Below are 22,849 nucleotides of genomic sequence, written 5' to 3'. Positions count from 1 at the left end.
GTGCAGCCGACGGTGCGATTGCCACGGGCGACGACAACAATTCTGCTGGACTGAAGAGAAATTTTCAATCTGGCTGGCGGCGGCGGCACCTACTAGCCTCACGGCTGGGATGCAGGATCGATCGACAACTTTTTTCTATGAAACTGAATGATCGGGCCTCTATCGTAAAAGGTCTAACTTACCCTTCATCATGGACGGCTAGATCTGTTTGGTACTCCGGTTAATGCCATGGGAGTACCAGGGTACTGTAAAAGAGCTCCAATTTTTCATGCCTCAAGACGCAGAAGATATCCTTAGTATTCAGAAAACTTCCTAACTATGATGAGAAAGACAACATACCTACATTGCTAGGCAATAAAAGGATGACTTGTTTACTGCGCGAAGCGCGTGCAAATTAGCTATGGATGCAAAGCCACACTAAGAGATAAAATTCCATTATAAAATAACCAGATTTCAAGTACCTTCGATGGCCACTTATCTCCATATATAACTCTTCATATTAATGATCCCACATAATCTAAACAGTAACTGCTCCACCTCAAGGCCTTCATAACCAACTCCTAGTATAAAGATGAGCTACTATCAAACAGACAATCCATCTATCTAACAAGTGGTGAAGGAAGCACGCCCATAACTGAAATCTAGCAAGTGTCCTGATCGTATTGCGACCGATTTACCCTCCTGACTGACAATTAGCATAATGCCACACCGATGATGAGCACGTGAGATCACTAGAAGAATGAAACCAGTAGCCACAACCCAGAGAAAGATGATGCAGCTTGCAACACCCACGTCATGAACGCCAGGGTGACCGAAAGCGCGAACTGCCGGCAGGCCAGACGTGAGTATGCCCCGCAGAGGTTCACATCCCACATGAAGAAAATTGTGAGGCTCGCGGAGGCACAGGCTCCTGAGAACATGAGAGTCGCCAAGGCCTGCAATGCATTCACAATTGATGTGGTCACTCAGATAGGCCTTTGCTAGCTGAAGATGCCAATAACTGGTCGATTAAAAATAATGATTTCACAGGGTATTTGCACTGTTCTAACAGAAAAAATAAGCTTTGATAAGCTCTACCGTGGGTTAACCAAAAAGTCACGCAAAACATATTGGTTGTTAAAATTTCTTGCTCAAAGTCGGCTAAGTTCGATGGAGCGCCTGTGCCAACATTTAGCCGACCTTATTCTCTTAGAGGGAGGCAGAACAAGAACTTAGCCAATAGAGAATTATGAGTTGCATTTATCCTGAATTTTTTATCATAAGAACTAATGATAAAAAATCTGGGTTCAATTGCTCCAGTGCTTGCCTTTAGTTAATTCAGAGGAAGCTGCATCGAAGATAGGGGAGACAAAGTGAACGACTTACCCAGTCAATGACAACAAAGAACAATAGATCATGTGGGGTGTGAAGATCCTTTTTATTCCTGAGAGCAAAGATATCCTTACAAGCAAGGCACAAACTCCACACAACCTGCAGCTCCAACGCAAAACCCATGTACCTGAAATAAAGTGAGACCATAATACACTCGTTAGATGATGTCAACAAAACACAATTGAGTTCCGGCCCAAGAAATTCTGCAGAGTAGTCAAGAAATAAGGACCTATTCAGTTCATAGTCTCGATGGCATGAACTTGATGTGAAAAATATAAATCGTCGCCACACACCAGCACAGGTACAGCAGTCAAGACATGTCACATGTTGACACATAAAACTTAACTTTTAACAATTCTAATAAAATATTATCACTGGAGGAAAACTGCAGGTAAATGAAAATCATATGGTTTCGTTACACATACCCACGCAAAAGCACATACACAAAGAAAACATGTCCGATATTCCAGTTCCATTTTTGAACAAATATGGTGTTGTTCACAGAAAACATTAACAGAGGATAACAGAACACTCCAGTTTTTCTTATGAAAAAGAACACCCAAGTTCGAGTAAACTCCTGCAAACAAGCATGAACTCTGTAAATATGTACGATATCAAGTTTGTAGTCCTCCTGCAAACAAGCATGAACTCTGTAATGGAACGAAACCCACTGCAACAACCATCTTAGAACTCCAATATAAGGAAGTGACGTAATGAAGTCTCATTTCATTTCCTCTGTTCCGGTGAGGCCGTATATTTACTAGTACAAGTTGGCTGGGTGACAGGACAAATACCAGTTAAGTACTAATTTTGAGAGCATTGAAGGTAGTCATGGAGATATGTTTCGAAGTTTATGAAATGAGAGTATTGAATTTTTAAGCCTAGAAACTGTTGGGGCGAGCTCAGCTTGCAAGCCTGTGCAAAATGTGAATCCTTGTAAGCAATGGACCAGTCCTCTGCGTGTCTCTTATCTTATTCTTGGAACCAGAATTTTCTCTTGAAAGAAAGAGTAAAACTCACCCAGCCTAAGACACAAACTGAAACTTAGCTAATGCTCGACCGGCAATCCCAAGACACTGGAAAGCTATGGAGCTCCAATTGAATTGAGCCGTAGGGGAGGAATGCCATTTCAACGATTCCAACAAAAAAGCGGCCTTGTCCTCCAAACCCAGATCAAACATAACAGAGACACTCACATAGCTTGCTACTTGAGGGATGACCATGGATTTGCAAGAAAACACAGAGAGGGGGACGGCATTCAAGGAAGGATTAGTAGCGGGGAAGAAAGAAGTAGAGTACCATTTGCGGCGGAATGAAATTAGCAGTAGGGGGGGTGGGGTGGGGAGGGGAGGGAGTACGCGTAGGCGCTGTAGTTGGAGAAGCCGAAGGCGGAGACCATGGTGAAGGTGGACGCGGCGGCGAAGGCGCACTGCGACAGCCGCAGCGCCATGCCGCTCCATGTCCCCGGGCTCCCCGCTACGCGCTTCATCCCCTGCCTGCCTGCCTGAGCTCTGCTCTGCTTGCTGCGGAGAGGCCGATGGAGTCCTCGCTAGCTCGCCGGGCAGGATCTGTGGCGCTTGCTGTGTGCGCTTAGCTCGTGTGTGGGGTGGGGAGGGTGATGGCTGTGAGCAGGAGCCGGGGAGGGGGTGCCTGGCTTGTGTGAGATGAGACGAGATGGGAAAGGTGATGGGGACTGGGAGAGGGGGCGCCTGGCTTGTGTGTGACGAGATGGTAAAACTGATACTATGAGATGGTGGTGGGGTACCGCTGCCTGCCTGGTGTTTTTTGAGATGCAGAGTGAAATGCAAATGGAACGCAAGTAATAACTGAGCTGAGCATCCACCATGTGGTGTTGGGTACCTCTGCTAGCTATAGCATCACGAAATTTCGTGGTAGCTTCCTTCCTTGACCACGTCATTTGAGGGTACGTGCATTTCCGTGCACGCGGTTTCTCACATGTTCACCATTTACTCTTCGTCCCAGCGTTAGTCCTCTCTCCTTGAACACTTCCTAAACTTCTGGGTGAAAAGCTCGGTCATTGCCCAGTCACAAATTTATCATCCCCTCTTATATTCAACCTAAATGTCGGGGCTGACTAGCACCCTCCAAACTCAACCTATACATGGGGTGGATATAGGGCAGTTCGGACGTGGCCGCCACATCGGATCGGCTCACCCTGACCCCAAAAATATCCCTCTCTGATGACCTTTGGCCTTCTCTGATATACTATGTATTAGATCCAAATTCAGCAACTTCGGATCCGTCGACTAGGATCTGCGAGGACGTAGAGTTAGCCGAGTGAATGGCTCTCCATGGGTCCCTCGAGTTTTTTAAATATGGCGGTAATTTTTTTGTTTATTATAAAACGTCAAAACTACACAAAATATATAGAAGCACTAAATATTGAAATTAAAAAAAAACGCGCGTCGCGCCAGTGCTTACTGGGCCAGCCCAGCGCACGTCGCCCTAGCTCCAGCACAGCGCGCCTTCGCCCCAACGCTTACTAGGGCCAGCCTAGCGCACATCGTCCAGGCTCCCGCCGCAAAACGCATGCGGTTTAGGGGTTGTTTGGATTGTGACTATGTTTGTCTTATGTTGCCACATTACATTTTGCTACACTTGCCTAACTTGAGTTGCTTAAATTGTTAGCCACACTTTGGCTTGCTTAAAAAAATCTTGTCACATTTTTTGTGTCTATAACATGTGGGGTTCATTTCTCATAAAAAAAATTCTTGCCTTAAATGTGGCTAGAACCAAACACACAGGCCATACCATAGAAAAAAGATCTGGTTTCCTTTCCCTCATCAACCTGCCGCTGTCGTTCTTTTATTTAACGAAAGAATCTTTCCGTCCGTATTGAGCAACTCAAATTCCTAGAAAGCCCTTGGTGCACCCACCCAGTGAGTAACTACTAATGCAGTGAGTAACTATACACTTAACTTGGTTAAATTTATCTAAGATGAGATATGACAAAGTGTGACAATTTGTGGCTGGAAACTAAACATCCCCTTAGTACCACCTCGTGCGGCGCGTTGACCAGCTTAAATACCTGGCGTGCGCACACCATCAAGCTCCTCTCTTACTTATGGCTGCAATGCCAACTTAGCCACCCTATGGGGCCCGGTTTCCGCCATTGCGCACGCCAAAAGCCCGTCTATTGTCGCATGTGTGGGCTTGATTTCGGATGGCCCGACTAGGATACACCGGTGGCCTGGGCGACCACTTTTTTTTAAAAAAAAAACTGTAGAATGAAAACTGAATGTTAAACATGGCCGCTAATGTGGATTGCACATGTTACAGCATAGAACAACGTGGAATATGCCTCATATAACAGACACATAAAACGTGGTACTCAAAATTCTTTATGTTGCTACATAAAAAGACATGAACAATTGTGAGAATCAACCGATAAAACCAAACAACATAATTAACTAAAACAAACAAAAATGCATATTCTAGATTTTGACTGCATGGTGGCCTTGTTATGACGTTTTCTCTTCATATGCTACATAAACGATTGCTTCTCTGGTCGAATGCTTTTGGTCTACTATTTTTAGTCGCCAGAGGGTCCTCCTCCTTTTAGCGACATTTTGTCTTCTACTTAGGTGCTCGCTTGATGAAAACTTTTACTGGATCACCAACCAAAACATGATCTCGGTTAGGCTGACATGTGTCTTTATTCACGAAGCTTCGGCGGCCATCTTCTTCGTTCCCGACCCTGTTTACTCGATATTATATCGTACAGATACTCCTTCATCTTATCAAATAAGAATGGATCATTGCATGCCACATGAAATGCTTCAACTAATCCCTACTAGCAGATTCTGTCAAACAGAAGATGAAACAAATTTGTCTATACGAGTTCCCTACTGATGAAACAGAAGTTTAGTCAAATAGAATATTAGAGTGATGGATCAGTAGATTACAGGTGAGGATGCTTGACTGTCAAAATTAAAATTTGAGTACTATATCACTGTGAAACGAAGATCTACTTGAAAACATTGTGTGAAGATCCTAGGTATCACTGTGATGGTGCTTTCCCTTCTTGGAGTCTTTGCATTTCCAGGTAATTTCAAGAACTTGAGTTGTCCCATTGCTTTGTTTCGATGTTCACTAGCTGTCAAATTTAGTTAATCAGACCTTCCATTGATTCATCATTTTGTGCAGTCCCCTGATTCGGATTACAGGTCAGGTGCAAATGAGGACTACACCATTGTCTCTGACTACAACCAGAAGCATTATCCCATCAGGTTTGTTGTGAGACACGTCAAGAGCGTATTTTACGACTGCTTGTACTAAGATCTGCTTTTACTTTCATAATTTTCCAGCTTGGAACTAAGATATGCTTGTACTGTCATACTCCTTGCAATTTGTAAAACTGAGAAGTGTATTTTCCATTTTGAAACTAAGATCGGGAGTACTTTTTAGTTTGTAAAATTGACAAATGTATTTTCCATTTTGAAACTGACATTTGCTTGTACTGTCATACAATAATTCCAGATTGTAAAACTAAGAAGTGTACTTTCCATTTTGAAACTGAGATCGGCTTGTAGTACTGTCATAATTTTCAATTTGTAAAATTGGAGTACTGCAGAAGTGTATTTTCTATTTTGAAACTGAAATTTACTATCTATCCACTGTCAAAACTAAAAATTTGAAACAAAAGCTTTGTCAATGAGATGCTTTGACTAAAATAAAATAAGGTTTGTCACTGCCAAAACTGTCTAAATGGCCATCAAGCAGTGAAATTTGGCCAATGTGTTTATGGTTGCATGGTCTCACGGATTAATGGGAGTATATCATCATCTAGACCATATTGTACAAATATTGCAACTTGTGCTCATTTTTACAATTCTCATATTTACTTAACAGATTACCAAACCCCTTATTTGCAGTGCAAGTGTAAACTGAAATTTTAGTTGTAGATATGTAAACTGAAATTTTAGTTGGAGATATGTAAACCATAATTTCTTGTTTGACCAGATGCAGTAGTGATGTTTGCAAAATATACTCCATGTTTACTTGGAGTAGGCCCTGGTTAGCATATTGGAGTACTAGTGTAGTGGTGTAGTTAGCATCATGCAGTATTACGCGTGTGATCTTCTAAAGCTTCTTCATCTTGAGTTTCTTCATATTGAGCTTCTTCTTGAGATTCTACTTCCTCTTCAGGAATCCAATAATCTAGATCAAGAGCTTCGTCTTCTTTGTCTTGAGGAATCAAGTTCGGATAAAAGAGCTTCATCTTCTTCCTCTTGAGAAATCAGGTTCAAGTCCATAATGATTTGTTGTTGCTGCCGCTATCTACATTCAATGACAAAAGATGAATGTACATGTGGTTAGCACCATAACACAATAGGAAAGAGTATACACAAAAAAGAAAGGCTGCCATGGCAGCCAAAGTAGAAATGGCTGCCATGGTAGCCAAAGTAGAAATACTGCCATGGTATCCAAATCAGAAATAGCTGCCATGGCAGCCAAACAAGAAAGGATGCCATGGCAACCAAACCAAAAATGGCTTCCATGGCAACCAAACCAAAAATGGCTTCCATGGAAGCCAAACTTCAAAATGGAGATAGATGTGGTCAAACTTTACATTGCAGCAAGTATAACCAATGACAAAAGATAGTATAAATACAGTTAGTGAATTAAAATTCAAACTAGCTACTATGTAAACTCAGTTAACTCCATAATGATTTGTGCAAATAAGTCCATAACTCCATAAATATAGTATAAATTTAGCTAGTGAATTCAGTCAGTAGTATAAATTCAGTTAGTAAAAAATGGTGGTCCATTTGTTTTGGAGATGATCCTAAATCCAGCTAATTCATGGCGCAGAACAACAGTTTCACTGTGACAACGATCTTATCAACCCTTCCTTACAATTAATGGAGTAAATGATTTGGAATGGTTTTCATACAATTTCCAAATTCTCATTTATGACAAGGATTGACATACAACTTCCATGATGCTCTCATTGTATTTAATTTTTTTAGTGCTAATATACTTGTTGCAACAGATGGCAATTGCAAAGGTCGAAGTGGTACAAGCTCAGAAGGTGGGTTATTGGGTGAAGAGAGAATTATACTCTTATTTGTGTTTATTCACATGCAAGTTGCATTGCTCTTGTCTTTTTTGCATTACATATGTCCTGCTTCCATTCAAATGTCCTGGAATGGAAGCAGCAGCTTGAGGACTTGCTCAAATCAAATATCCTGGTTTTGTTGTCGTTGGGAAGAATACAAACACCTAAAATTCCATCTAAGCATTGTTTCAAAAAATGGAAATTTAACATGATCCCAGAATTTGACATGCTCAAATGTTTCAAATAATCACACACCTGATCATAAAATTGCATCAAATGGCCATACACTTGATCCAGTAGTATATAAGACTAGGACTTGTCTGAATCCACAAAAACCATTAAGGCATGAATATCAAATTGTTTTATTGTGGGAATTTCTAAATATTCTGATACAAATTGACATTTAACTTCGAATGATTTAGTCAACTTCTGATTTGTGAATCCAAAACTAACTCGATATTCTGATAACATCTGTTCTAGCCAACTTCAAAATATTCAATGCGCAAACTAACTCCATCAAAATGATTCAACTAAACATAGAGTATACAATGAAATTGATAGCAACAACTCAGCTAACTGAATTTCAATTTTATTTAGAATTGGATTTTGTTCACTGAATTTTCATCAATATGCAATGTATGTTCACTAAATTTTCATCAATAAAACTTGCATACTTCATGTGTATTCACTGAATTTTCATCAATATGCAGTGTATGTTCACTGAACATTTGCATAACAGTTCATGTTAAGATTTTGGGAAGTTGACAGTGTATCAACTTCACTGAACATCAATATGCAGTATGTGTTCACTGAACATTTTGTATCAACCTTTTGTTTTTATCTCTAAACTCGATTTTGATTTTGACCCTGACAATGAATTTTGATTGCAATCCAATTAAACTCTCTGTATCGATTGTTAATTTCGATTGCAACCCAATTTTGCATGATCAGAGGCGGGCAAACACTAGTGCAGAACCGGGCTATAACACCGGTTCGTAAGGCCCTTTAGTGCCGGTTCGGTAACCGGCACTAAGGTGTGGGGACTAAAGCCCCCCGCCCTTTAGTACCAGTTCCGCACGAACCGGCACTAAAGGGCAACCACGTGGCACGAGCCAGCTCCGGGGGCGCGTAGGACATCAGTACCGGTTGGTAACACCAACCGGTACTAAATGTTTGGGTGTGTTTTGATTTTATTTTTTATTTTTACTTTAATTTTGTGTTTTCAATTTAATTTAGTGATTTTTTAACATTATAATGAGTTGTTAAATCATTAGGTGAAAGTACCGCGGATTAGTTTGACTGGATGCATGTGGATCCTAGCTAAGTCATCAAGTATATGCCATATCCATATTATACTTGATCACCTAATTAAGTGATCGAGGTAATATGGATATGGCATATACTTGATCACTTAGCTAGAATCCATCTAGTTGAAACTAATCCGCGGTTTCTTTCATAAATGATATAATAACTCATCATCATCATCATCATCATCATCATCATATTAATATAAAAACTCTTGCATCATATATATCATCACGAACAACAGTTTTCATAGCTAGCTAAAAATCATCATATATAGTCGTCTCATTACCACTACTTAATCATCATATAGTCATTACCGCCATCTAATCACCACCAACACTAGCTTAAAGAAGAAACATTCACTTGTACCAGAAGCAAAGATATCATCGAGCTTAACATGGTAATGATATTATAAGCGTTCATAACACCACAAAAGCAAATCACTCTTTGAGATTAAGTTCAGGACGAAGAACACGGACATGAGAGGAAAAGTACTAAGAGCATGAACTAGCTAATAACTCCTGCTGCTCTCTCTCAGGTAAAATAGCATAGAACATGTATAGCTTTCCTGATTCATCATATTGGAGCATGCCGATGAACCTGTCTCCTAATCGTGGGTTGCGCTTCTGATTGCTGCCCCCTAGTACTTCTTCGCGATCGTTCACAATTTTGCTCCAGTCTTTTACTATTAAGCATTCCTCGCTATTAGAAAACCTGAATGCACTAAAGTGCATTGTAGGATATCTTGGCCGTAAGCTAACAATATTCATGGTATCTTTAGTCTCGATCCAATCAGGCATAGCATTCATCGGGAGTCCCTGTTGAAGAACATCGTATAGTAACATACTTAGCAATGAAGTTTAGCTTAAAAAATAATGTATGCAAAAGATGCACTGAGGAGAAATAGTAGAAATCTTACCATCTTTCCTAAATATATGTGACCGTAGTTCAGTACGCACGTTTTGAGTACTAACATTTGTAAGTGCAGGAAAAAAATTTGTCTTGACAGCATCAAGATCCTCAAGCCATGAAACATAATGACTTGTCTCCTTGCAGTTTAGTTCAGCCCCGGGACAGTGGACGGTCCTGTCTACCAAGCGTCGGACATGTTTGCTTGATTCGAAATAAGCTGTCAATAAAAATTACTTGTCAACTATTTTCGAATAAACAATATCGAAGACATAAATATGGTTGAGAAACTCACATAATGGTAGAACTGGAGGCGTCTGCACATCGACCCAGATGTCTCTATTACCTTCAATATCATCTTCCGGACGAATATCAAAGGTGATAACCATATCAGGCTCAAATGCATAAGCCTTGCATAGTGCTTGCCAAGTTTTGCATTCAAAATAGGTGTATGTGTCTGCATTGTATAATTTGACGTTGAAGGTATAACCATGCTCGGTCTTCAAGTAAACTTTTTTTACCTCCATAGTTTTGTTAGGACTGAAACCTATCTTATCCAAGACAAAAATTCTTGCATGGCAGGGGATACGCTAGTAGAATAGCGAAAAATTAAAATTAAAAGTTGAAGCAAATGAAGCATAAGTCATGCTTAATTACGAAAAAAGACTTGTCGTTCTGACTTACTGTATCCACTTCGAAGTTCTCATCCAGATTGATGCTGAAGCGCCTATCATCAACTAGAAAATTTCTGCCGCACAGACCGCGCTGGTCTTCGCAGTATTCACACATAATGAAATCGTGTTCATCGTCAGACGACATTCCTATGTTCATAGGTGAAACATTAAACACTTATTAGTTCTATTAATTCAACTAATTCAATTAAGCACTTACGAAAAATATACCTAAATAAAGTAGCTCAACTAATTCAACTAACTAGCTCAACTAATTCAACTAAACTAGTTCTATTACTTTTCTTACTAAAAATAAGGTAGCTAGTTCTATATAGTAAAATGTTAATTAGATGATCAAATCTCTATATAATAAAGTAGGCAGTTCTATATAGTAATATTTTGATTAGATCATATACCTAAATTTTCTTATTAAAAATAAACTAGTTCTATTAATTCAACTAATTCAACTAAGAATTTACTAAAAATATAAGGTAGCTAGTTCTATATAGTAAAATGTTAATTAGATGATCAAATCTCTATATAATAAAGTAGGTAGTTCTGTATAGTAATATTTTGATTAGATCATCAAATCTCATATACCTAAATTTTCTTACTAAAAATAAACTAGTTCTATTAATTCAACAAATTCAACTAAGAATTTACTAAAAATAAACTAGTTCTATTAATTTTCATACTAAAATATATAAAGTAGCTATATATAGTAATATTTTAATTAGATCATCAAATCTCATATACCTAAATTTTCTTACTAAAAATAAACTAGTTCTATTAATTAAACTAGTTCAGCTAAGCATTTACTAAAAATAAACTAGTTATATTAATTCAACTAGTTCAAATAATTTCATATACCTAAATTTTCTTACTAAAAAAACTAGTTCTATTAATTTTCTTACTAAAATAAACTAGTTATATTAATTCAACTAGTTAAAAATCTCACATATATATATACACTATATATATACCTAATTCATATTTAGCTAGTTATCTTTCTTACTAAAAATATATATACCTAATTAATATTTAGCTAATTTATCTAACAATTGACATGACTATTTAACAACTTTTCTATCTGATTCATCTAACATTAATTAATATTCTAACATTCTTATCTACGTAATTCATCTAACATTAATCTAAACAACAGAAAAAAGAAAATAAGTAAAAAATGTGTGTTTGTGTGTGTGTGTGTGTCTGTGTGTGTGTATGTGTGTGTGTGTACGAGCGTTGGGCGATGGCCTACGGGCTGCGGCGCGAGACGGCGACACGACGGGGATGGCGACGACGGGCGGCGGGGGCGGCAGTGCGATCGAGACGGCGACGTAGTATGGGGCGGCGGCGGGGACGACGGCGCGCGGCGGGGATGGCGACGACGGGCGGCGAGGGCGGCGCGCGATGGGCGACGACGCGGCGACAGCGGCGACGACGATATCGGGCGATGAAGTTGGATAGAAGACGGGTGGTGGATGAAAACTGAATTTTTCGTAAGTATCATATATATAGGAGGGACCTTTAGTACCGGTTGGAGCCACCAACCGGTACTAAAGGCCAATTTTGGCCAGGTCAAGCGGCGGGAAGCGGACCCCTTTAGTACCGGTTTGTGCGTCAAACCGGTACTAAAGGCCTCCCATTAGTACCGGTTCGAGCCACGGACCGGTACTAAAAGGTTGCGCTGCCACCCGCGGTGCACAATTTTAGTCCCATCTCGCCGAGCGAAGGGTAGCCGCACTCGTTTATAAACCCAGCCGCGGCTGCTCCTTCGAACTCCTCTATATAGCAGGCTTCTGGGCCTAACTATGACGCGCTGCCCTGTAGTCCTGTCGGACCTTCTGGGCCTGAATTTGCACACCCTAGGTCTGGCAGGCCCACTAGGCAGTGCCCCAACATTTTTTATAGTTTTTTCTTTTCTGCATTATTTATTTTATTCTATTTATTTTTGAGTAATTTTTATATAGTTTTTTCTTTTCTGCATTATTTATTTTCTTCTATTTATTTTGAGTAATTTTTATGTAGTTTTTTCTTTTTTGCTTTATTTATTTTCTTCTATTTATTTCTGAGTAGTTTTTTCTGCTTTATTTATTTTCTTCTATTTATTTCTGAGTAGTTTTTTGTGCATTATTTATTATCTTCCGTTTATTTTTGAGTAATTTTTTATGTAGTTTTTTCTTTTTTGCTTTATTTATTTTCTTCTATTTATTTCTGAGTAGTTTTTTTCCATATTTAGTTTCTTTGTGACCCTCTCTACTATTTCGCACATGCTATGCGGGTGAAATGATGATACTATGGCAAGTTTCAACATTTTCAAAGTTCAGTTTGTAGTGTTTTTTAATTTCACGGTCATTTAACTCCCTAAACTATTCGGTAAATGACTGAAAAACAGCAAATGATGTCAGAACATGTTGTAAATTGATGACGTCGCTTTGAATGCTGCATACTGAACACAAAAGAAGTCGGGATTTCAAATAAGTTTAAAAAATATTGAAGTGCCCGTGTAACAGATGAGTTTTCGTCCGAAACCCTGATACTCCGAAAGAGATTGTCCAGTTTGTACATGAAGTGCTTCCAGTTTTTGCCGTGACCCTCTCTACTCTTTCGCACATGCTATGCGGGTGAAATGATGATACCATGCCAAGTTTCAACATTTTCAGAGTTCATTTTTGTAGTGATTTTCAATTTCACCGTTATTTAGCTCTCTAAACAAATCGGTAAATGACTGGAAAACAGCAAATGATGTCAGAACGTGTTGGAAATTGATGACGTCGCTTTGAATGTTGCATACTGAAAGCAAAAGAAGTCGGGATTTAAAATAAGTTTAAAAAACATTGAAGTGACAGTGTAACAGATGAGTTCTCGTCCGAAACCGTGATACTCCGAAAGAGATTGTCTAGTTTGTACACGAAGTGCGTCTAGTTTTTGCCGTGACCCTCTCTACTCTTTCGCACATGCTATGTGGGTGAAATGATGATACCATGCCAAGTTTCAACATTTTCCGAGTTTATTTTGTAGTGATTTTCAATTTCACCGTCATTTAGCTCTCTAAACAAATCGGGAAATGACTAAAAAACAGCAAATGATGTCAGAACGTGTTGGAAATTGATGACGTCGCTTTGAATGTTGCATACTGAATGCAAAAAAATTCTGGAGTTCAAATAAGTTTAAAAAACATTGAAGTGCCCGTGTAACAGATGAGTTCTCGTCTGAAACCCTGATACTCCGAAAGACATTGTCCAGTTTGTACACGAAGTGCGTCCAGTTTTGCCGTGACCCTCTCCACTCTTTCGCACATGCTATGCGGGTGAAATGATGATACCATGCCAAGTTTCAACATTTTCAGAGTTCATTTTGTAGTGATTTTCAATTTCACGGTCATTTAGCTCTCTAAACAAATCGGTAAATGACTGAAAAACAGCAAATGATGTCAGAACGTGTTGGAAATTGATGACGTTGCCTTGAATGCTGCATACTGAACACAAGAAGTCAGGATTTCCAATAAGTTATTAAAAATAAAAAAGAGGTGCAATGCTGGTTAATTAGCTTCAAGCCTTTCGGAATAGTGTAGACCGCACTGCACATAGCTCCGTGCAATCTATGCTATTCCGAATGGCTTGAAGCTAAGCAACGTACAGGTGAGCATTGCACCTCTCCTTCATCGTCTCTGCACTCACGGCTTATAAACCGCTCCTACTGCCTCTCTCTTGGTGAGGTGGGACTAAAAATCAGCTTAATAATCTAGCACCGGTTCATGTCATGAACCGGTACAAAAGGTGTTCGTGGGGCCCCAGCCTAACCACAGCCCGACACAGCCTCATTAGTACCGGTTCGTGGCATGAACCGGTACTGAAGGTTGCCCACGAACCGGTACTAATGATGTCCGCCCGCCTAGCCATTGGAACCAGCACTAATGGACACATTAGTGCCGGCTCAAATTCAAACTGGCACTAATGTGTTTCACATTTGACCCTTTTTCTACTAGTGAAATTATACTAGAGGCGTCGACGTCACGCGGGGATCAGGGCCATTGGCGTCTCCCACCACCACCAGCAGAGGCATCACCCACCACTACAACAACAACAAGCTGGCGTCCGAAGTGGACCAGCGTAGCGGCGGTGGGTGGCGGAATCGGGGGAGATGTAGACCAGCGCAGTGTCCTAGGTGGCGGAGGACCCGCTCGTGGGTGGGCGACGGAGGTCCTCCTTGTGGGATCGTTCCTGGGCGGGCTCGTCGGCGGCGCGGGACCTGCTCCTGGGGACGGCTGGCTGTGGTGACACGGGCGACGGGCGGACGAGGAAGGAAGGAGACGGGGGCCTTTTTCCAGAGCTTTGAAAGTACAATGGGGTTTGTACAAAAAAACACTATACTGCACGCAATAAAAATTTCATGTCCAAGGGAGTACGATCTAAACTTTTCGCCGACGAATATATATTTCTTCTTTCTGAATTTACTAGAAAAAGGGTCCGTGCGGTTCCACGGAAGAAAATAAAATCATAATCTCCAGTAGACATGATCACATTTTGCTGCATCACAGAGATACTCTATCACTCTCAATTTCGTGAAATCATGAACATTCTTTCAAACTCATGAACATATTTGAAACTGTGAACATTTTTCAAATTCATGAAAACTTTTACAAAAAAATACAACTTTTCAAACGTTTTCTAAAATCAAGAACATGTTTTGAATTCATGAACATTTTATACTATTTGCAAAAAAAATTAAAATTATATATTTTTTTAACAATTTTCTTGAATCGGCAAACATTTCTAGAATGGACGAACATTATTTTGAAAATTGGTGGAGCAATTTTGAAATTCAAGATCATTTTTTGAATCTGCGAACATTTTGTGAATGAATAAATTATTTTCATAGTCAAAAAAAGTTTTTGAATTTTGAGGAAATTTTTTCATTCATGAACATTATTAGAATTGGCGACATTTTATTCAATGTCATTAATATTTTGTAATACATTAAAAAACTGTGAATACTTTTTTTGATTTTCCGAACATTGTTTTTCAAAATTTTGAACATTTTTTAATAAGAAACATTTTTGAAAATCATGAACATGTTTTGAATCTAGAAACATTTTATGATTTATTTCAAAATTCTCACTTTTTAAACAAAATCAGAACTTCTTTGAAGTCCCAAATATATTAAAGTAGAAAAAATGAAACGGAAAAGAAAAATAAAAAATAAAAAACGAAATTTAAAAAGCAGGTTGCCCGGACATGGGCCGGTCCAAATGGGCGCGCTGCGTGTTCTTCCAGCACGCAGGAGGTCCCTACTGCATGGGCCGGCTGAGGCGGGGATTCCCCCGTGTGAAACATTTTTTATCGCTTATAGGTGACATTGATGGGTAATATTTTGCAACTTTGAAGGCAATTTTCATGACATACCACAAGAAGCAATAGCCCCATTATTATTAGGTATATAGATATATATGAACCAGGTTGAAACTATAGAACAGGGCAAAGACTAAACTGAACTTCCTCCCGACATTGTCTTCAACTTTTTTTTTTGTTGAAGAGATATAAAATGCCATTGCACAACAAACAGAGCATTATTCAGGTACCCACATCATATATTACTCTTTCATATAAATGATCCCACATCACCTAAACAGTAACTGTTCCATCACAAGGCGTTCATAATCAACTCCTAGAATAAAGCTGAGCGACTATCAAACAGACAATCCATCTATCTAACAAGTGATGAAGGATGCGTGCCAATAACTGAAATCTGGCAAGTGTCCCAAGCACATTTCAACCGGTTTACCCTCCTGATTCCTGCGATTATGTGCACATGACTAGAAGAACGAAACCAGTAGCCAGAAGCCAGAGAAAGAAGATGCAGCTTGCAGCAACCACGTGATGAACGCCAGGACGACCGAAAGCGCGAACTGCCGGCAGGCCAGCTTCGAGTATGTCTCGCAGAAGTGCACATCCCACATGAAGAAAATTGTCAGGCTCGCGGAGGCACAGGCTCCTGAGAACATGAAAACCGCCACGACCTGCAATGCATTCACAATTGATGTTTTCACTCAGATAGACCTTTGCTAGCTCAAGATTCCAAGAACTGCTCAAGTAAAAAAATTGATTTCACAGGGTATCTGGACAGTGCTTGTGAGATGTAACAACTTTGGCTATGAGAAATGACAGCCATTAGTTCTAATAACAGGAAAAAAGAACCATTGATAAACTATACCGTTGGTTGACCAAAATGTCATGCAAAGCATATTGGTTGTTAGAATTTATTGCTCAAATGGACAATTCATCGGAAACTCTGAGCTCAATTAATTCAGAAGTACCTCACGGATAATAGAAGAGACAAAGTGAACGACTTACCCAGTCAACCATAACAATGATCAATAGATTATCCGGGGTGTGAAGATCCTTTTTATTCCTTAGAGCAAAGATATCCTTACAAGCAAGGCCCAAACTCCACATAATCTGCAGGATCAACGCTAGATTCATGTAGCTGAAATGAAGGGACACCAGAATACACTCGTTAGATGATGTTGACAAAACACACTTGAGTTCCTGCCCAAGCAGTTCTGAAGAGTAGTCAAGAAATTGAAGACTTTATGCAGCTCATAGTCTCAATGACATGAACTTGATGTGAAAAATATAAATAATTGGCACACACCAGCATACAGTCAAGACATGTATGTTGACCTATAAAACCTAACTTTTAACAATTCTAAAAAATATTATAATGCATGGGAGGAAAAACTGTGGGTTAAATGAAAAATGTATGGCTTCGTTACACATACACAAAAGGAAATATGTCCAATATTCTGATTCCCAATACCACGGGAAAATTAAAATGTTGCAGCTCGCATTTCAGGCAAAAATTGTATCTCTAGTCATTCACAGAAAACATTAAAAGAACGTAACAGAGCAATCGGCTCTTTTTATGAAAAAGAACACTCAAGTTCAAGTAAACTCCCCAGACTATCGACAATTGAACATAAACCTGTACGATGTCGAGTTTGTGGTCCTGTAAACAGGCATGAACTCTGCAATGGAACAAAATCTACTACATAAAACCGTCTTAAAACTTGAATAAGGAAGTCACCGAATGAAGTCTCTTGAGAAAAAAGAGTAATCGCCAGGTTTTTTTCACTTGAGAAAAAAGCATCACCCTGCTTGGAAGGCGTTAGATCTGCTTCATCTAAGTTCTATTAAATACGGGTTGATAATGATGCGATGCCTTTCTCAGGCAAGTGTGAGATTTCCCTTGTAAGTTTTAAGCCTAGAAAGTAGAAACTGTTGGGGCGAGCTCAGCTTGCAAGCCTGTGCTAAATTCACCCAACCAACTTGTCTCTACTTTATTCTCCAAAATTTCTCTTGAAATAAAGAGTAAGACTCACCCAACCTAAAGCTGAGCTAATGCTAATGCTCAACCGCCAGTACCAAGACACTGGAAAGACTCCAACCACTTGCGGCTTGGTTTCACTTCACACACCGGCCTTGTCCTCCAAACCCAGATCGAACGCAATGAATTTGCAAGAAAACACACGAGCGATGCTACTTGAGTGATGCTCCATGAATTTGCAAGAAAACACACAAAGGGCATTTTAAGGAAGAAAGAGAAATAGCATTTGCGGGGCGATGAAATTAGGGAGGGGAGGGAGTACAAGAAGGCGCTGTAGTTGGAGTAGCCGAAACCGGAGACCATGGAGAAGACGGAGGCGGCGGCAAAGACGCACTGCGACAGCCGCAGCGCCATGCCGCTCCATGTCCCCGGGCTCCCCACTACGCGCTTCATCCCCTGCTCTGCTCTGCTCGCTGCGGAGAGGTGAGGAGGAGAAGCCGATGGAGTCCTTCCTGGCGTGGATCTGTGGCAGTTGCTGTTCCGCTTAGCTCGTGTGGAGTGGGGAAGGTGATGGCTGTGAGCAGGAGCCGGAGAGGTGGGGTGCCTGGCTTGTGTGAGACGAGACGAGATGGGAAAGGTGATGGATGACCACGAACCAGGATGAGATGGGGGTGGCCGGGTGGGGGTACCTCTGCCTCGTGTTTTTTGAGATGCAGAGTGTGAAATGCAAATGGAACGCAGGTAATCACTCAGCGTCCACCATGTGGTCCGGGTACCTCTGCTCTGCTAGCACCTGGAAACTTCGTGGTAGATTCCTTGCTTGGCCACATCGTCCTCGAGTATACGTACATTTCTGCGCACGCCGTTCGTCACCTTTTACTCTTCGTCCTAACCGATACAAAGTCAAATGATGGATCTGGTTCTTTTACTCGTTTGTTGGCAAACGATGGATTCATCCGACCATGATTTTAATTGCAGAGAGCTTGATGACTACATATTCAAAGAGTTTGTTGATTTATCCGGTTTTTCAGACAATGATGACGACAAAGATGCTGAGATGATGATGGTGAACAGCATCCAGGAAGAAATGGGTAAGAAGCATGAGCACGTTCTTAACTTCAAGGGTTCAATAAATGGCATTGATAGCTCTTTGCCCCAAATAGGATAATTGGTGCAAAGGCTCTCTGCGAGACGACTACTTCAAACCCGGCCCGGTATTCCATGAGGCTTTTTTCGGTGTCATCTGTCATTTTTCTTGCGTCTAGTGGGCGTTGTCAAGAATTATGATCCCTACTCCATGCCAAGCAAAGATTGTTGCTCTCTATGCAGAAATGCGCGCCTTCTTTGGGGATACTTGCATATGGTAAAGCCACAGATGATGTTGATGAACGTCCGGATGGGAGAGAGTACATGCATTGACGCCATGGTGAAATTTGTCTACTCTGTGGTGAAGGTGTTCAAACCGGAGTAATTGAGAGAACAAAATGCCGAGGACATGGAGAAGTTAATGGCAATTTGAGGGGCAATGGAGGATCAGGAGCTCTCCGAGGCTGAATGGGAACTTCGTAGAACCCTTAAGGCTTAGCTGCTAGGCATTGTGGCTGTGGAAAGAATTAGGTGGCGCCAACGATCAAGAATTTCCAAGATCAAAGCAAGTGACGCTTCCTCTAAACTATTCCACCTGAGAGCGAATGGTAGAAGGAGAAAGAACGATATTCCAGTGCTTAGAGGACAGAATGGTGATGTTAATGAGCACAAACTCAAAGAGGAGCTCCTCTTCAAACACTTCAAGTCACTATTGGGTTCGGCGGCTGCAGAGAGGAGGGCGATCAATTGGGAATTACTACAGCATCCTTCAGCTGACCTACAACACTTGGAGATGCCTTTCTCAGAGGAGGAGATTAAGGTGGCTGTCTTCAACTTGCATAATGATACGTCTTCAACGTGTCTATAATTTTTGATTGTTCCATATTATATTATATTCTGTTTTGGACATTATTGGGCTTTATTATACACTTTTATATTACTTTTGGGACTAACCTATTAACCGGAGGCCCACCCCATAATTGTTGTTTTTTGCCTATTTCAGAGTTTCACAGAAAAAGAATATCAAACGGAGTCCAAACGGAAAGAAACCTTCGGGAACGTGATTTTTGGAACGAAACGTGATCCAGAGGACTTGGATCCTATGTCAAGAAAGCAACTAGGAAGGCACGAGGTAGGGGGCGCGCCTACCCCCCCCCCCCCAGGCCTATCACTTTCATATACTAGTTGGAATTTTTCATTATAGAACTTGGCTTGTATATTCCAATGATGGGCTTCTTCAAAATGCCCTAGGTATTCGTGAGCAAGCGAGTTGGATGCACACCCACTTAGTTCCTTTTGTTGAGCTTTCATATACTCATAGCTCTAGTGCATCCGTTGCATGGCAATCCCCACTCACTCACATTGATATCTATTAATGGGCATCTCCATAGCCCGTTGATACACCTAGTTTATGTGAGACTATCTTCTCCCTTTTTGTCTTCTCCACAACCACCATTCTATTCCACATATAGTGCTATGTCCATGGCTCACACTCATGTATTGCGTGAAGATTGAAAAAAGTTTGAGAACACCAAAATTATGAAACAATTGCTTGGCTTGTCATCGGGGTTGTGCATGATTTAAATACTTTGTGTGGTGACGATAGAGCATAGCCAGACTATATGATTTTGTAGGGATAACTTTCTTTGGCCATGTTATTTTGAGAAGACATAATTGCTTAGTTAGTATGCTTGAAGTATTATTATTTCCATGTCAATATTAAACTTTTGTCTTGAATCTTTCGGATCTGAATATTCATACCACAATTAAGAGAATTACATTGAAATTATGCCAAGTAGCATTCCACATCAAAAATTCTGTTTTTATCAGGACGAGCAGGAATTAAGCTTGGGGATGCTTGATACGTCTCCAACGTATCTATAATTTTTTATTGTTCCATGCTATATTATATTCTGTTTTGGAAATTATTGAGCTTTATTATACACTTTTCTATTATTTTTGGGACTAACCTATTAACCGGAGGCCCAGCCTAGAATTGCTGTTTTTTTACCTATTTCAGAGTTCGCAGAAAAAGAATATCAAACGGAGTCCAAACGGAAAGAAACCTTCGGGAACGTGATTTTTGGAACGAAACGTAATCCAGAGGACTTGGATCCTACGTCAAGAAAGCAACCAGGAAGGCACGAGGTAGGGGGCGCGCCTACCCCCCCCCCCCAGGCGCGCCCTCCACCCTCGTGGGGCCCACGTTGCTCCACCGACGTACTTCTTCCTCCTATATATACCTACGTACCCCTAAACTACCAGATACGGAGCCAAAACCCTAATTCCACCGCCGCAACCTTCTGTACCCGTGAGATCCCATCTTGGGGCCTTTTCCGAAGCTCCGCCGGAGGGGGCATCGATCACGGAGGGCTTCTACATCAACACCATAGCCTCTCCGATGATGTGTGAGTAGTTTACCTTAGACCTTCGGGTCCATGGTTATTAGCTAGATGGCTTCTTCTCTCTTTTTGGATCTCAATACAATGTTATACCCCTCTCTTGTGGAGATCTATTCGATGTAATCTTCTTTTGTGGTGTGTTTGTTGAGACCGATGAATTGTGGGTTTATGATCAAGTTTATCTATGAACAATATTTGAATCTTCTCTGAATTCTTTTATGCATGATTGGTTATCTTTGCAAGTCTCTTCGAATTATCAGTTTGGTTTGGCCTACTAGATTGATCTTTCTGGCAATGGGAGAAGTGCTTAGTTTTGTGTTCAATCTTGCGGTGTCCTTTCCCAGTGACAGTAGGGGCAGCAAGGCACGTATTGTATTTTTGCCATCGAGGATAACAAGATGGGGTTTATATCATATTGCATGAGTTTATCCCTCTACATCATGTCATCTTACTTAAAGCGTTACTCTGTTCTTTTGAACTTAATACTCTAGATGCATGCTGGATAGCGGTCGATGTGTGGAGTAATAGTAGTAGATGCAGGCAGGAGTCGGTCTACTTGTCTCGGACGTGATGCCTATATACATGATCATACCTAGATATTCTCATAACTATGCTAAATTCTGTCAATTTCTCAACAGTAATTTGTTTACCCACCGTAATACTTATGCTCTCGAGAGAAGCCACTAGTGAAACCTATGGCCCCGGGGTCTATTTTCTATCATATTAATCTTCCATCAACAAGCTATTTCTTGCACCGTTTTTTATTTCACTTTATTTACTTTGCATCTTTATCATAAAAATACCAAAAATATTATCTTACCATATCTATCAGATCTCACTATCGTAAGTGACCGTGAAGGGATTGACAACCCCTTTATTGCGTTGGTTGCGAGGATTTTATTTGTTTTTGTAGGTGCGAGGGACTCGTGCGTGGCCTCCTACTGGATTGATACCTTGGTTCTCAAAAGCTGAGGGAAATACTTACGCTACTTTGCTGCATCACCCTTTCCTCTTCAAGGGAAAACCAACGCAGTGCTCAAGAGGTAGCACATGATGAAAAGCTCCAGGGCTGGAAGGTTTTATAGGGAAATTGTTCAAAAGATTCTGGTCATTAATCAAAGATGATTTGGTGGCTGTGGTGCACAAAAGTTTTTGTTTCGAGGATCCAACTGGAACCTTCTTAACTCCACTAACATAGTTCTGCTCCCCAAGACTGAGGCTGCAGTTTTGGCCAATGATTTCAGACCTATGAGCTTGTTGCACAAGTTTGCAAAGATTGAATTCAAATTGTTGGCAAATAGGTTGGGGCCAGAGTTGCAGCAACTTATTTCCTGCACCAGAGTGCTTTCATCCGTGGGAGATCGATTCAAAATAGTTTTGTTTATGTCAAAAATACTATGAAAGATGCTCACAAGAGAAATACTCCACTGGTCTCTTCCTGAAACTTGACTTCGCCAGGGCTTTTGACTCGGTTGGTTGGCATTATCTGCTAGATGTAATGGAGACTTATGGTTTTGGGCAGAGATGGAGAAACATTATTAGTCTATGGTTGGCCTCTTCATCTTCTCGGTTGCTTCTTAATGGGTGTCCTGGACATCCCTTTGCTCACAAAAAGGTCTGCAGCAAGGGGATCCACTATTTTTGATGCTTTTTATCGTTGCCATGGACCCTTTGCTGAGGATGTTTGAGTGTGC

General features: G+C 40.6%; 2 protein-coding genes across 3 annotated transcripts; both read right to left on the bottom strand.

The window, feature by feature from the left end:
• Nucleotides 1-418: 418 nt before the first annotated feature.
• Nucleotides 419-3,150, bottom strand: LOC125549184 (CASP-like protein 5B3). The gene is made up of 3 exons (XM_048712654.1): nucleotides 2,730-3,150; nucleotides 1,366-1,498; nucleotides 419-935 (listed from the first exon to the last, which is right to left on the bottom strand). The coding sequence occupies exons 1-3, from the start codon at nucleotides 2,858-2,860 to the stop codon at nucleotides 732-734; spliced, it is 468 nt and encodes a 155-aa protein (XP_048568611.1). The 5' UTR covers nucleotides 2,861-3,150; the 3' UTR covers nucleotides 419-731.
• A 12,760-nt stretch (nucleotides 3,151-15,910) lies between these two features.
• On the bottom strand, nucleotides 15,911-18,366 carry LOC125549183 (CASP-like protein 5B3). Of its 2 annotated transcripts, none has more exons than XM_048712653.1 (3): nucleotides 17,990-18,366; nucleotides 16,695-16,799; nucleotides 15,911-16,360 (listed from the first exon to the last, which is right to left on the bottom strand). In XM_048712653.1, exons 1-3 carry the CDS (start codon nucleotides 18,089-18,091, stop codon nucleotides 16,157-16,159), a joined length of 411 nt encoding a protein of 136 aa, XP_048568610.1. In that variant the 5' UTR covers nucleotides 18,092-18,366; the 3' UTR covers nucleotides 15,911-16,156. The 2 variants fall into 2 exon arrangements, with proteins under 2 accessions (XP_048568610.1, XP_048568609.1); XM_048712652.1 differs by having other exon boundaries at nucleotides 16,695-16,827; nucleotides 17,990-18,361.
• Nucleotides 18,367-22,849: the final 4,483 nt, after the last annotated feature.

This window comes from Triticum urartu, chromosome 3, assembly GCF_003073215.2.
Source record: "Triticum urartu cultivar G1812 chromosome 3, Tu2.1, whole genome shotgun sequence".
Classification (NCBI taxonomy): domain Eukaryota; kingdom Viridiplantae; phylum Streptophyta; class Magnoliopsida; order Poales; family Poaceae; genus Triticum; species Triticum urartu.
Note: the sequence above shows the minus strand (reverse complement) of the source record. Positions and strands in the feature narration are given on the sequence as shown.